The sequence below is a fragment of the Pogonomyrmex barbatus genome, unplaced genomic scaffold (genome assembly GCF_055798465.1).
Source record: "Pogonomyrmex barbatus isolate J1 unplaced genomic scaffold, ASM5579846v1 scaffold3, whole genome shotgun sequence".
NCBI classification, from domain to species: Eukaryota; Metazoa; Arthropoda; class Insecta; order Hymenoptera; family Formicidae; genus Pogonomyrmex; species Pogonomyrmex barbatus.
The window spans coordinates 1,642,018-1,656,007 of NW_028297127.1; the positions used below are offsets into that span (position 1 = coordinate 1,642,018).

Consider the following 13,990-nt stretch of genomic DNA (forward strand, 5'->3'; position numbering starts at 1 on the left):
GTTACTGGCGGAAAGAGAGCGATCGGCAGCGTGGTGTATCGACGAGAGCGCAGTGTCGTCCGATACGCCGTCGCGTATCGTCGTCGCTTTCTCGATCGCGCGACCGCGAGATCGCGATCGAGGGATCGAGGAGAGATCGGGGATCTCTCCGCGCCGCGAATCGAATGTCGAATTCGGCGCGATGCACGGGAATCCCCTGATTCCCTTCGATTACTTCTGAGAGTCCGCACCTCGGTAATTAATTCGGCAATTAATTCGGCTTTCTCGATTTCGAAACACGAGAAGTAACGTAACACGGACGTAACGTGGACGGAGATTCGGTTGTCTTAATACGAGGTAGAGGTATCGTGAGATCGACAACTTTGTGTGTATCCCGAATTTGTTGGCGAGTTGATGGGAAATAGATATTCTTGTGTGGGGTCTTAGTGTAATTTTTTTTTTTTTTTTTTTTTTACCAAATACCCCCACCGGGGGGTCTCGTAGAATCTGACTAAGTGGTCTCTCGCAGTCTACAGTGAGAAGTTGCAAAACTGCAGCTCCTCGAGACAGTGTGTACATCTATCTCGCGAGAGAAAAGAGAAAGACTTGCCGAAGACTACCGAGAAAAGTCACGAGCGAGTATACTGTTAATCTTCGCACGACGCCAAGATGGATGTTACGGCGAACGGTAAGATTTCCCAAGATCATTTTGCCCGAGTGAAATTGAATTATGATTTATGAAAACGAAAGATCTCGCTATCCTCGTCAAACTGCCTGGCTATATGGAACGTTCGCTTTGTTCGCCAATCTGACTCCGGTTATCGGCCTCGTATCTGGAATCCTTAACACGCTGATACTGCGTACAACTATCATCTGAGTAACTTAGCACTTTCACTTTCATATTAAATCTGTAAATTACACACTTTCATATTGTAACCACCTATACGAGTCTCTAAAGTGTACGATTATACCTTTGTTTCAAAGAGCGCTTTAAATTCCACGTAAAATTATAATATCATAATATTATGATGAATTCGTGTCTGACATGCATACTAAGAAACTTATCATTTGGATGTTTTCATTACAAAAACAGCATGACATAACGTGTCATAGCGTGTCATAACACTAACGTGCGCAATGCATTCTTTCTTTCTTGGTTCATCGTAAGTAATTTTTTTCAATCTATTTTACATTAATATTTAAAATAATTATTCAAGATAATAAAATAAGTCAAGCTCAAAAATGATTCTAAAAAGACGGTGTTAGCTTAAAAAAAGAAACGTGATAATTTTCCTACTGACGAATTATTAAAACCATATTTTGCAAGAAAGATAAGACTTCCAATCTGTTTATTCAAAAAGCGTGAAACTAGAACGCGTAATTTATAACAAACAAAAGATTAATCTATATTAACAAAATAAAATAAAATAAAATCGCATAAAATCGTTGTGGGTAAAACGTGCCGTGTAAATATCATAAAGCTAATAAATATCTAATCTATCTAAATCTTGTTCAAATAAAATTCTTCATAAAATATCTCATAAAATTGAGGTTAAAATACCTTAAATTAAAAATTTATTGGAAACACACAAAATGTGATGCGATAAAACATAATACATACATTTTTTTCAAGTTTTATCAAAATATTAATTTTAATTTGAAATATTAAATTTTAATTAATATTTTAACAAAGCGATAGTCTAATAACTAATAATTATTATAATGTTATTAACACAGTTATTTTAGATATTTTTTGTGGACTTTAATTTTATAAAGTGTTATATAAATGTTTCTCTCCTTTCCTCCCTCATATTTTTCACGACAGAACTTTTAAAAAGAATAGAGTCAACTGGCCGTGCAAGATTCGTGCTCAGCATGCGTATACACATCCATCATTCTGTAATCTTATATAACCGGCAGTATTATTTTACATTTTAAAGTTCATTATGGCGAGGCAGTGAATATATCTTTATAAATGGATGGAAAAGTTTATCGATAATATATAAAATTAATAAATGCTCGAACCAAGATCGTATCTCTGTGATTTTTTTAATTAAAAGCTAGATAGTCCTGATATTATTATCAACATTTACATTTTCATATTTTTTCACGGACTTTGAAATAATTATTACTTAATATTTAAATCTGTCGAGTCAAGTCGAAACAAACAAATCGAAATAATAAATTTAGCTAGGAATATTGTCCTCGACCTTTGGCATCGTTTAAAGTCGCGACCGCTTAGACAAAAGTAATATTGCTCAATTACTAACGATGTCTCGACTCTTCAACGTTGACGAGTCTTTAATTCTGTTTAATTTCATTTTAATTAAAGCGATTCGTTAATCGTTATTTTTATCAAGAAAAATTAAATTTCTTCGAAGAAAGTTCCTTTTGCAAAAATATTTGTTTTATCTTTATTATTTTGTGAACTCTTTACATAATGTCTTTACATAATGTCTGCTCGTTCTTCTCACGTATTTAATTAATTAATCACAAGCTCATTGAAAATTTTAAATAATATAATAGTAATTAATGCAAAAAAGTTATAAAAAGATAAGAGCAATTCTATGTTTACGTAAATGGAAAGGTACAATATAATACTTTTACCGTGATAATTTTGACAATAGTTTTCTGCCTTAAGTTATGCAGCCAACCATATATCTTTATTTATTGTAAAATTTCTATTTATAAATGAATAAATTTATAGCATGTAGTTAGTCTTCATAGTGTTCTTTATTTCTAAATATAAATTTTATGTAACGCTAATAAAAAAAAATATAAGATAAAAATAAAGATTAATAATAAAAGTGAGAAAATAGCACAATATCAAGAACTGATTAATAATGACAAAAAGATGGAAAATTAAATTATGAAGAGATGTTCCACGAGAACTTTTAAAATTTATATATCGTAACCGATTTTAAATTGTAACCGATTTCACGAGAGGAAGTTATTAAAATTTCGTCCCGAGTACGCGAGTCTGTCACAGCGAGTGAAGCTTATTAAATGTTCGGGAGGGAAGCACGTGTTGTGAGTTACCAGTGACGAGTTAGCAAGAATGAAGTATAAGCCACGAGGTCGTTCGATATTTTAAGGGGATGGGATCTCATGGGACGCAAGGGAACAAGAGGGAGAGACGGCAGACGGGAGCCGAAGTAAAAGACGAGGAGACGAGATCGGGTCGAGGAGGACACAACCGGTGCAATCAGCCAGCGGGGCCTGGAACGATATATGGATATGTAAAAGACTGTATACCTGGATCTCTAGAAGCTCCGAATTAAATGACGGAAGGGAAAGCTGATGGCTAAATCAGGATCGTAATTAGTGGGAACGGTGACGAGGAAACTCGGTCGCGCCGGCGCTAGCGAAAAAAATGAGTCATGGTCGGCATCGACGATGATGTCGACGTTCGTCATCGTTATAAGTTGGACAGCTGATGGTAGGGGAAACCTCAGGTGCGGCTATACAAGGAAGCCGAAGGAAATTGCGATGTGCGCTGTAATTTCCAGCCTTTCAAAGCAAAGCTCACAACTCGGGCGAGCTTAACATTAAGATACAAACAATTCTTACGTAATAATAATCGACCCTTATTCGTATTCGCTTATCATCGCATTCGAGAAACTTATCTACGAAATAGCGAAAAAAGCGCATTAATATAAACTCGTTTTATCCAGAACGACACGTCGTGAGAGATAAGGAGCGAGATTTAAATGGCAGACGCGCCATAAAGATAGAAACGTAAACGTTTCGAGAAGAGTGAGTACGAATCCGAACGATAAAAAAAAAAAAAAAAAAAAAAAAATTACGACAATGAACTCGCGAGATGTAAGCCGTGTATCTTGAAAGCCGTGATCGATATTTTGTCGAACGCGTCTAGTAGCTGTTGCAGTGAAGTATCACAGAATGGTAATGCGTAAACGACGCAATTTATTCCGTAGCGCGGTGACTGCGATCCTCCTAATTTGATTACGAGAGCAATCGGTTTTGCGAGACGAAACGCACAAGTGCTAGATAAAACTTATCTAGTCTGTTTGCCTTGACGGACCGTGATTGATCGCATTCTTCCTCCATCGGCGCGCAGGCCGAATGCGTCGCGCAGCCAGTAGATATTTAGCTGTTAGCGCGGTCGGAGCATTGAACTCCGCTCAGCTCCGGATCTCCGTCGCTCGGCGAGGCGCCCCATTTAGACACGTTCCTGCAGCCGAGCTTGCCACGACTCAGGGCGCAAGTCTTCCTCTCGGTCGGTCTCCGTGCCAAGCAATTTATTCGATTCGCTCGCTTCGTTCAGAGGCTGGTCGCGATCCAGAACGGATAAAACCTGGGCACGTCGCCGCGCCGTGCGTTCCGACCGCGTGTTGTCTCTCGGTGTTTCGCAGTGCGGGAGGCCAGCCTCCCGGTGGATAGCCTTCGACCAGCTCCTCGACCAGCAGGCGACATCGTTCAGCCAATCGCGAGGAATTTCGCTGCGCAGCCAGCCAGCTAGCCAGCCAGGCTACCCAGCCGGTATCGGCAATTTTCGGAGCTGAACTCCGAAACGACGGCGCCGCGCCGCCATTTTAGTGCGAGCACGTTTTCGCAAATTGTCCCGCACTCGGACGTGACTCGTTGCGGGAAAACGTTCCGGGATCTGGGACGTAGGACGTGCCATCTGCGAGGAACAGCACCGGCACCCCGGTGCGGTGGTGGCGACAACACCACGGATGAGCGCCGCGCCGAGAAAACCCCCGCGCGCAAAGTGATTTCCCGCAGGAGAGTGGCGTTTTCTTTTCCGTTTCCTAATTTGCGGGTGACCGGGTTGTACTATCGCACCTTAACGGCAACGTGTACCGGCACTATGAGTAAGATGCTAGACACAAACTATCGCACCGTGTTCTCTGTACTTAGAAGTCCCGAGGAGAGTGAAGAATTTAAGCGGATCATCTGAAAAAATCGCGCGCGACGAAAGGAGGAGTCATCGTTATCATCGTCGTTTCCCCGCGAGGACAATCGTGTTCGTGAAAAGTGTAAAATCCATTTGGTGTTTCCATATAAAGAAAAAAAAAAAGGTCTTTCTCTTTCCTTGTTTGTCACGCGAATCTTTTATTCTCGAGAATCGAGAACACGTCTTCGTTGACGTAAGACGTCGGCGGTCTATTAATAGATTTGTGATTTGTGATTTCCGCGGAATCTTAGAGTGCGATAACTTCTGTAATATCGCGCAACTTCTTCGTATCGATTGGTCGCATCCTAAGGAGGACGACAATTCGTGCTGACGCCTTGACGAGCGAGTTTCGTATAAAGTGTACGTGATAATCTCGTGTATTTCTGAGGAAAGAGACAAAGACGAAGCTGACACTCTCGCACTTTTCGAGGGGGGAAAAAATCCCAAACGTCACAGTGCGCGCGTGAAAACACCGTGACCACACAGCGATCTTTCTGCCGGTCGAGACATCCCGACGGCAACCCCGGATACTCCTATAACCCGTAATGTATTTGCGATCGCGCCAACGAGCAGCACACGGGAGGCACGAGCATACAAGAGAGGAGGTAGGAGCTGGTGTAGCGGCCGCGTGCGGTCGCAGGGCTTACGGATCGTCGTCTTCGAGGGCCAAGGGCGGTACGCAGAGGAAATCGGCGAGCGACCGTTACCGCGATTTAGCACCGGCACCGCAGCCGCAACCGCAGCCGCAGCCGCAGCCGCGGCCGCTACGAGGCGGCTCCGCAAGCAGAGGCGCTTCGGACCTGGTGTACCTGAAACGCGGCATGAGCGAGGGTGAACGAGCGGCGATCACGCCACGAATCGGCTGGCGAAAGCTCACCGACCCCGGCGACTGACACGAATCCAGGAAGCCGAGGGCAGGTCCGAAGCGATAGCACCAACTGTTGTCGCTATTCGCTCGTCAGCATCCTCGTTTTCCTGCCACTCTCTCGACGACCGTCGTCGCCTCCTCCCGGCAGCGGCCCCGGCACAGCCGCGAGACGGCCTTCGAGGTCTCCCGGACGACGACGCCGTCCACGTCCTCGCCATTGTCGCGTCTTCCGTGCCAGCTCGATGCCGGCCAGATGCCGGATAACGCGCCGCCAAGACCAGCCGCGAGGATCTTGAAGAGGGACCCCGAAATGGCGGGCAATCGGTGTCGGTAGCAGACGGGGTTAACGTCCCGAAGAGCGCAGCCGTTTTTAAACGGCACGCCACACGCCTCGTCGTATCTCGCAGCTCACCGATCGTCTTCGGCATCCTCTCCCATCTCTTTTCCACTATCCTCGCGTCTCGACGTCCCGGCTGAACTTTTTAGTTTCAGCGAGTTTCAACGAAAGCTCTGTTTTCTCGAGCGCACATCGAGCGAGATCCAAAAAAGTGATTCTCGAGAAGCGCCCATGCACGGACAATAATCATCCCTTAGGTATTAAGAATAGTGTTAGGATAATACTTAGCAGTGAAGACAGAAGGTAGCACGACGAGGGAGGGGGGGGGGGAGAAGGGCAAGTCAAGGGACGGCAGATAGAACGAATCGAAGGTTACTCTTTGAAAGATTGCAATACGATTCTTAGAAAGATAATAAAAAGAAAAGAATAACAAAGAGAGAAGGAGAAATAAACAGCGAGAGAGAGAGAGAGAGAGAGAGAGAGAACCGGATGAAAAATAAGGCAAGAGCCTAGCAACGCGGGCAGATTCCATTAACAATCGTTCTACTGACTTCCCTTTTCTCACGTTTCGGTTGAGCTGCAATTTTTCAGTCGCAAACATGCCATCCACGCCGAACAAGCTAAACTTGAGCTTCGCCAGAAACGCTTACAGCGTCTTCGGTAGTCGCAGCACGGCTACCGCGAACGAGCATCAGCGCGAGCAAAAAACGGAACTGCTGGAGGGTAAGGAGCACGGAGGGAACATTTATATTCTCAATATCATCATCATCGGTCTCGTCGTCGTGGTCATTGATACCGCTCGACATTAAATAACCGCACTGTCCCATTCTCCACCTCGCTACTTTACCGCGATTATCCTCCGCGATGACCGCACAATTTCCATTCTCTCTTATTCCCCTCGTGATTTGACGCGATCGCGAGCTATAAAGGCCGCACCAGCGGCATTGTTCTCGTCAGAGAGACGTGCCGCGTTCCGCACATGCCTACCACCGGCAGCATCGTCGACGGCAAACGGAATCTTGCGGAAAAACTTCGCGGAGAAAGTGCCGATCGGATAGAGCTCGCGATCGTCGAACGAAACGTCCGTTAGGCTAATCGACCGTAGAAATGGCTACTCGTTGTAATCATATCGGCGTCGTTTCAGGTACCAGGGCCAACGGTATTTTACATTTGAAAAATGGCGTGGATTACATCAATCCCGGCGAGGAGGACCAGATGGAAATTTACGGGTAAGCCGCTCGCGCTGCGTCACGTAATCGCGGGATGAAATCTCCCGCAAGATACGCTCAATCTCCGCTCATTATCGTTACAGATACAGGCGAAACCACGCGTGGACGATTATTATCTGGTTCCTGATCGTCATTACCGGAGGCCTCCTGAGGCTGGTCTTCCACTGGGTGCCGTATCTCATGCTCCTAGCCACCCATACGAAATGCTCGTTGGAAGAGGCGGAAACCGTTTTGCTGATTGAGAAATTTCAGGGAAAACACACGAGTTATTATGTGAAGAAGCTGAGAATCTTGACCGCTCAGGAAATTATGTTAGTAATTCTTTTAGTACAAAATTATTTATTAATTATTATTGATCCTGTAAAAATATCAACAAAATTGAAAACGTATAATTGTTTATCATATTTATTTTTGCAGTAACAAATCTTTCCACGAAGAATCTCTGATTGATGAAGCATGGGACGGTAGTGTGATAACCACCAAGGAAGAGAAGGAAACCTATCCGATGTTATCCATACATCTTTGCGGGGGTCAATTCAAACGTAAGTCATCGGCGTGTCCTGTGACTCGTCGATTTCAAATATAAGACAAAGGTTTTAACGAGGAGACTATTTTTAGAGGTGCCATCCATAACGATTTTCAATTGCAAGAAGCTGACTTACGTTTGGGATCCGGAGAGATCGGAATTTCTGAAACTGCGCGGCCTCGACACCGACGTTCTGATGTCCACGTTACATCAGGCACAAGGTCTCAGTTCTCAGGAACAGTACATGAGGTGAAGCTCGAACCAGTTTTGACGTTTTCTCTTAACGAAAATCGTGCGTCATAACGATCTCGTATAACAATTTACTTTTAATTTATTGGACTGTTTACAATGTCGACAGGCGCACCGTTTACGGCAACAACGAGATTGTGATTCCCGTGAAGAGAGTACTGACATTGCTCTGCCTCGAAGTGCTCAATCCATTCTACGTCTTCCAATTATTTAGTTTTTGTCTGTGGATCGCGGACGACTATTATTACTATGCCATGGTCATTCTCGCGATGTCAAGCGCCGGCATTATAATGGCAGTCTTCCAGACACGACGAGTGAGTCACTTTTCGAATCTTCTTTCAGCTACGACCTATCATGTCACGGCGTTGATTAAGTTAATCAAAATCATTCTGTTTCTCTCAGAATCAACAGAATTTGCGTTCGACGGTGCATTCGTCTGACGTCGCCACGGTTATGCGGGATCGCACGACCGGCCAAACCGCGGTCGTGCCGGCCGAACGCTTGGTGCCTGGCGATGTCTTGGTCATTCCATCTCATGGATGCCTGATGCCGTGCGACGCCGTGCTACTAACCGGCAATTGCATCCTCAACGAGTCCATGCTGACGGGAGAATCCGTACCGGTCACGAAGACGCCAGTCCCTTCCTCCAACGATGTGATATATAATACCAAAGAACACGCCAGGCACACGCTTTTCTGCGGTACCAGGGTTATTCAGACGAGATACTACGGCAGTGAGAAGGTAAACTCTGATTTGAGCTTCCTTCTTGAAGGAGCCTTTTCACCTTATCTATTTTCGATTCTCTCTAAATGTAAATAATTATGTTAGGTATTGGCAGTGGTCATTAGAACGGGTTTCAATACCAGCAAAGGCGGCCTTGTGCGGTCCATCATGTATCCCCCGCCCGTGGATTTCAAGTTTGAGCAGGACTCATACAAGTTTGTCATAATGTTAGCGTGCATAGCCAGCATCGGCGTCATTTACACTATCGTGACGAAAATGATGAGAGGCGTGCACGGCAGTCACATCACTCTAGAGGCTTTAGATCTCTTCACCATCGTGGTGCCGCCCGCGTTGCCGGCTGCCATGACCGTCGGACGTCTCGTGGCACAACGTAGATTAGAAAAAAAGAAGATATACTGCACGAGCCCAAGAACGATTAACGTGTCAGGATCCATCGATTGCATTTGTTTCGACAAGACTGGAACGTTGACCGAGGACGGTCTGGATATGTGGGGAGTGGTGAGCGTATCGGAAGGGAAATTCCAGTTGCCAGTCAAGGACATTGCTAGCTTGCCGCTATCCGAGATCCTTATCGGCATGGTCACGTGTCACGGGATCACCATTATCGACAACCAACTAGTGGGAGATCCGCTTGACTTGAAGATGTTCGAATCCACCGGATGGACGCTGGAGGAACCCGACGTGTCCGATACATCCAAGTTCTCCATGCTGTTCCCGACGATCGTCAGACCGGCAAAAGACTCGAAGCTTCTGAAGAGACTGCCCAACGATCTAAGCGGTACGCTCAGTCGACAAAACTCCATGTCTTCCGACATAATGGATGGTATATCTCTTAATAATCTTCATGATGCCGCATTCGGCGATTCCACGACGGAATTAGGTGAGCAAGGGCTGGAAGTAGGCATTGTCCGACAGTTTCCCTTTACGTCGAGCCTCCAGAGGATGAGCGTCATCACCAGAACGTTGGGCGCCAATCACTATGATCTCTATTGCAAGGGTAGTCCGGAGATGATCCTCAGTCTTTCAAAAGCAGAATCCAGTGAGTCTTTATGACCTTGTTGCGTTACGTACGAATATATAAAATTATATAATTTTAAAATTATATTTATATTTATTTATTTATCTGATTTTTATAATTATTATATTGTCGACTTTATTAAATGACATATCTCGCTCTTTCCGTAGTACCTCCAGATTTCGCGGCCGTTCTTCAGGAATATACATCCGAAGGGTATCGAGTGATCGCTCTCGCGCACAAATCCCTCAACCGTCTTCCGTACGCCAAGGTGCAACGCATAAATCGCGAAGTCGCCGAAACTGATTTAACATTCTTGGCACTTATAGTTATGGAAAACCGACTGAAACCCGAAACGTTGCCGGTGATCGCCGAGCTGAACACCGCTTGCATCAAAACGGTGATGGTGACGGGTGACAATATATTAACCGCTCTCTCAGTAGCCAGGGATTGCGACATCGTGAAGCCCGGCACGCCGGTAATCGCCGTCTCGACGACCCAGCAAAGTCAGTTGAAACCGCTGATCTACTTCACGAAAAGCGATAGTCAGCCATCACCGACTTCACCAAACGGTCAACCCGATCTAACCGAGATGACCGATCTGAATAGCGTGGTTAGCTTAGAAACCGTTGAGAGTGGCTCCTTTGGCAATACCAAGTTGGAGAACGATATCAATTATTTATCGGACGAGTGAGTATCTCTGTTATCTTTATCGGTGACGAAATCTATTAAAATAAAAGGATAATCGAACTTTCTAATAATTGCAGTGTGCAATATTCCAAAAACAAATACGTGTTTGCTTTGACGGGAAAAACGTGGGCATTGATGAAGCAGTATTATCCAGAATTGATACCTAAGGTGGTCACCCGCGGTGCGATTTTCGCAAGAATGTCGCCCGACCAGAAGCAGCAGTTAGTCCAAGAACTGCAATCTTTAGGATACTACGTTGGTAAGTGATTAAAGTATGCCGTATGGAAATGTGACGCATCCTCGATGACTCACAATAAGTCTTACGATAGGTCTTAATGATCTGACAAAAGATTTGCCTTCTTGCAGCCATGGTGGGAGATGGCGCCAACGATTGCGGGGCTTTGAAGGCGGCGCACACCGGGATATCCTTATCGGACACGGAATCTTCCGTCGCCTCTCCCTTCACCAGTCGTGAGACCAACATCTCCTGCGTCCTGACGGTGATACGCGAAGGTCGCGCCGCACTGGTGACTTCTTTCGGTATATTCAAGTACATGGCCGGCTATTCGCTCACGCAATTCATCTCGGTGATGCTCCTCTACAGCATTGAATCCAATTTGACGGACATCGAGTTTCTCTACATCGATCTCTTCATCATTTCCATATTCGCTTTCTTCTTCGGCCGCACCGAGGCTTACGAGGGTCCGCTGGTGAAAATGGCGCCGCTCAATAGCCTCATCAGCACGTCACCGATACTGAGCTTGATCACTCAACTTTCGATCGTTGCGATCTTTCAGTACACAAGTCTCTGGCACCTGCGTCAGATGCCCTGGTTCGAGCCGTTTAACGCGACCGAAAATAAGGATGACGTGGGCTGCCTGGAGAATTACACGGTCTTCATCGTTAGTTCCATGCAGTACATCATTCTGGCGGTAGCGTTCTCCAAAGGGCCGCCATACAGAAAATCCCTCTTTACCAATTACGGCCTACTCACCTCCTTTGTGTTCCTTAGCTGTTTCTCAATCTATCTCGCAATATGCCCCTTCGAATGGCTGGCCAAGTGGTTCGAGCTCGTGCTGCCGAACGATCTGGGTTTCCGCTTCATCCTGGTTGGCTACGGCATGATGAATTTCGTAATCGCGCTGCTGGTCGAATACCTCTTTGTCGAGTACCTCGTGTTCAGCAAGCTGCGCTATTGCTGGCACGACGTGGATAAATCTCGACGGAAGTTCCTGGCGATCGAGCGGGACATGGCGCGCGATTTGAAATGGCCGCCGATCTCCCCGGAACCGTTGCCGGAAGTGGCGCCGAATTTGTTAATACGGCAGAACGTCACCGAGATCAAGATCGAGAAACGGGTCACCGAACCGTGCCTTCCCGTCGACACCAGTTTCGTGAACAACTCGCCGATTTGCGTCGGCTTCAAGCACTTCGGGTCCGCTCGAGAGGTCACCCTCAATCCCAGATCCCTCTTCGACGACTGCCGGAACACGGTGTCGATGCAAACGGTGCCGTGCTTCGAGGACAAGGACTCGTCGCCGAAGCAATCCGACGCGGAGATCGCGACGGTGAAGCGGCGACACAACTCGGAGTCGGAGAACGGCATTAATCGTTACGAGAAGCCCTACATGAATCGTAATACCAACCCTATCGCCACACTTCCCAGGAACCCCAACGCGACCCTACAGCCGCAAAAGCTGAGAGACTTCAAGGACGTTCTGGTGCACAAGAGCGACGATCGAGTGACGTCCAACGCTCAGAGCGTGCTCGAATTAGATATTCTGCCGTCCTGAGGAACAAAGCGCTCGAGAAATCGATCGAAAGGTAGCTGAGTATTTTGAGACCAACCGAACAGTTGAATCGACTCGATGTGATTATTTGAGATCTTCATTTTCAAGATCGACGCATTTAGGATATCAGAGCGATAATTGCGTCAATACGTAAGGTCGGAAAAATTCGAATCTTCGACGCGGCAACTTTATATTTTGAATGCAGGATGCTCTTGTAATTTCGATCTCCGATAAGCTCTCCTTCCATCCGACATTTGTGATAACCAGAACGCATATTCGGATATCGGTCGCGATGACGATTAATTTTATGTAGGAAACAAATGGAATCCGGCTCGAATTTCGTATTCGATTAAGCAAATTCGATTGCATTTAGCCGGTAACGATACCCGATTCGATGATTAATGACGTTACTTAAGCCATATAATTAAATAAGAGTAAATCGGATGTTAGAACAGCATAAAGCTGTTTTTAGTCATTACTTGCGATCTCTAGTTATTTAAATTAGACTTGATTATTTCATTACTCTTTCGTAGAGCAGCTCTTCGCGCTTAAAAATAATTAATATTTAATATGTACTTTGTTGCATATATATATATATATATATGTAATTTATAATTATTATTTAATTTCCCAATCGTAAAACGTGTTCTCCAACTTCGGTTTATTTATATTTATCGACTCAGGCCAGGGTCCCTTTTGACCCACCCTTCTTCTCCCGTTCCTCTTTTCTCTCATTCCTCCTTTCTCGACCTTCTTTGAAAAAGTATTACTGTTATTTAAAACCAAGAAAATGTAAAATAAAATATATATATATATATTGTATATTATTGCGCAAAGAAGATCGCGCTGGAGCGCAGTGTATTGTCTTTTGGAGACGTAAATGGTAACGTTCATCGACTCTTAGAGCAAAGTGGAAACTTCGAGAGCAACTCAGCGTGATAATGTCTTTTTTTCATTGCGATTCAAACAAATACTTAGGTCAACCTAAAACTGACTTAATTCTTCAAAATACGTTTAGCTGGGACGGAAATTAACATTAACCACCTGGCCGCTATTCCCCGAGCACCTCATTTTCCCAATGCATTTTTATATCCTCGAGTTTTATTTGTATTTATTTATGTAACATGATTGTATATAAATAATTTAAAACACGTGTATATGCGCGTTGCATTTTACGGAATGATGAGATTTGGAAAGTAATTACGAATAATGATAGAAATTGATTCGTTGTTGTTGTTGTTAAGCATTCATCTCGGAAAAGTCATTCCAACAATTTGACTAATTAAATTAAAGGTGATGTTGCAAAGGGTTTGGTGGCTATCGAAAAAAAAAAATACATATTTAGGCATATTACATTTAGCGATGGAATTATCTTAAATATTATGCGATGTTATAAAATAGGCTTAATCGATAAGCGATAGATTAGATATTAATCGCCATTCGGAGCCAATTATCTATTGTTAAATATTTACGTCAAAATAAAAAAAAAATGTACTGTGTACTTACGAATTATGCGCAACGGAAATAGGTACTTAATCGCGTTGGTTTACTCGCGACGCTATAGTTCGTGTTGAAAAGTAGCGGTTGTCAAATAAAATATGTTTTTAATGTAGACGCTGTTTATTCATTTCATCGTTGTTTT

General features: G+C 44.5%; 1 protein-coding gene across 3 annotated transcripts; it reads left to right on the forward strand.

Moving 5' to 3' along the window:
* Positions 1–465: 465 nt before the first annotated feature.
* On the forward strand, positions 466–13,960 carry anne (polyamine-transporting ATPase anne boleyn). 3 transcript variants are annotated; one of them, XM_089080289.1, is made up of 12 exons: positions 4,061–6,828; positions 7,250–7,334; positions 7,418–7,645; positions 7,752–7,876; positions 7,953–8,109; positions 8,219–8,423; positions 8,512–8,850; positions 8,938–9,631; positions 9,734–9,892; positions 10,039–10,558; positions 10,636–10,817; positions 10,925–13,960. In XM_089080289.1, the coding sequence occupies exons 1-12, from the start codon at positions 6,705–6,707 to the stop codon at positions 12,349–12,351; spliced, it is 4,245 nt and encodes a 1,414-aa protein (XP_088936415.1). In that variant the 5' UTR covers positions 4,061–6,704; the 3' UTR covers positions 12,352–13,960. The 3 variants fall into 3 exon arrangements, with proteins under 3 accessions (XP_011635771.3, XP_088936415.1, XP_088936414.1); XM_011637469.3 differs by lacking the exon at positions 4,061–6,828 and adding an exon at positions 466–667 and having other exon boundaries at positions 8,938–9,892; XM_089080288.1 differs by having other exon boundaries at positions 8,938–9,892.
* Positions 13,961–13,990: the final 30 nt, after the last annotated feature.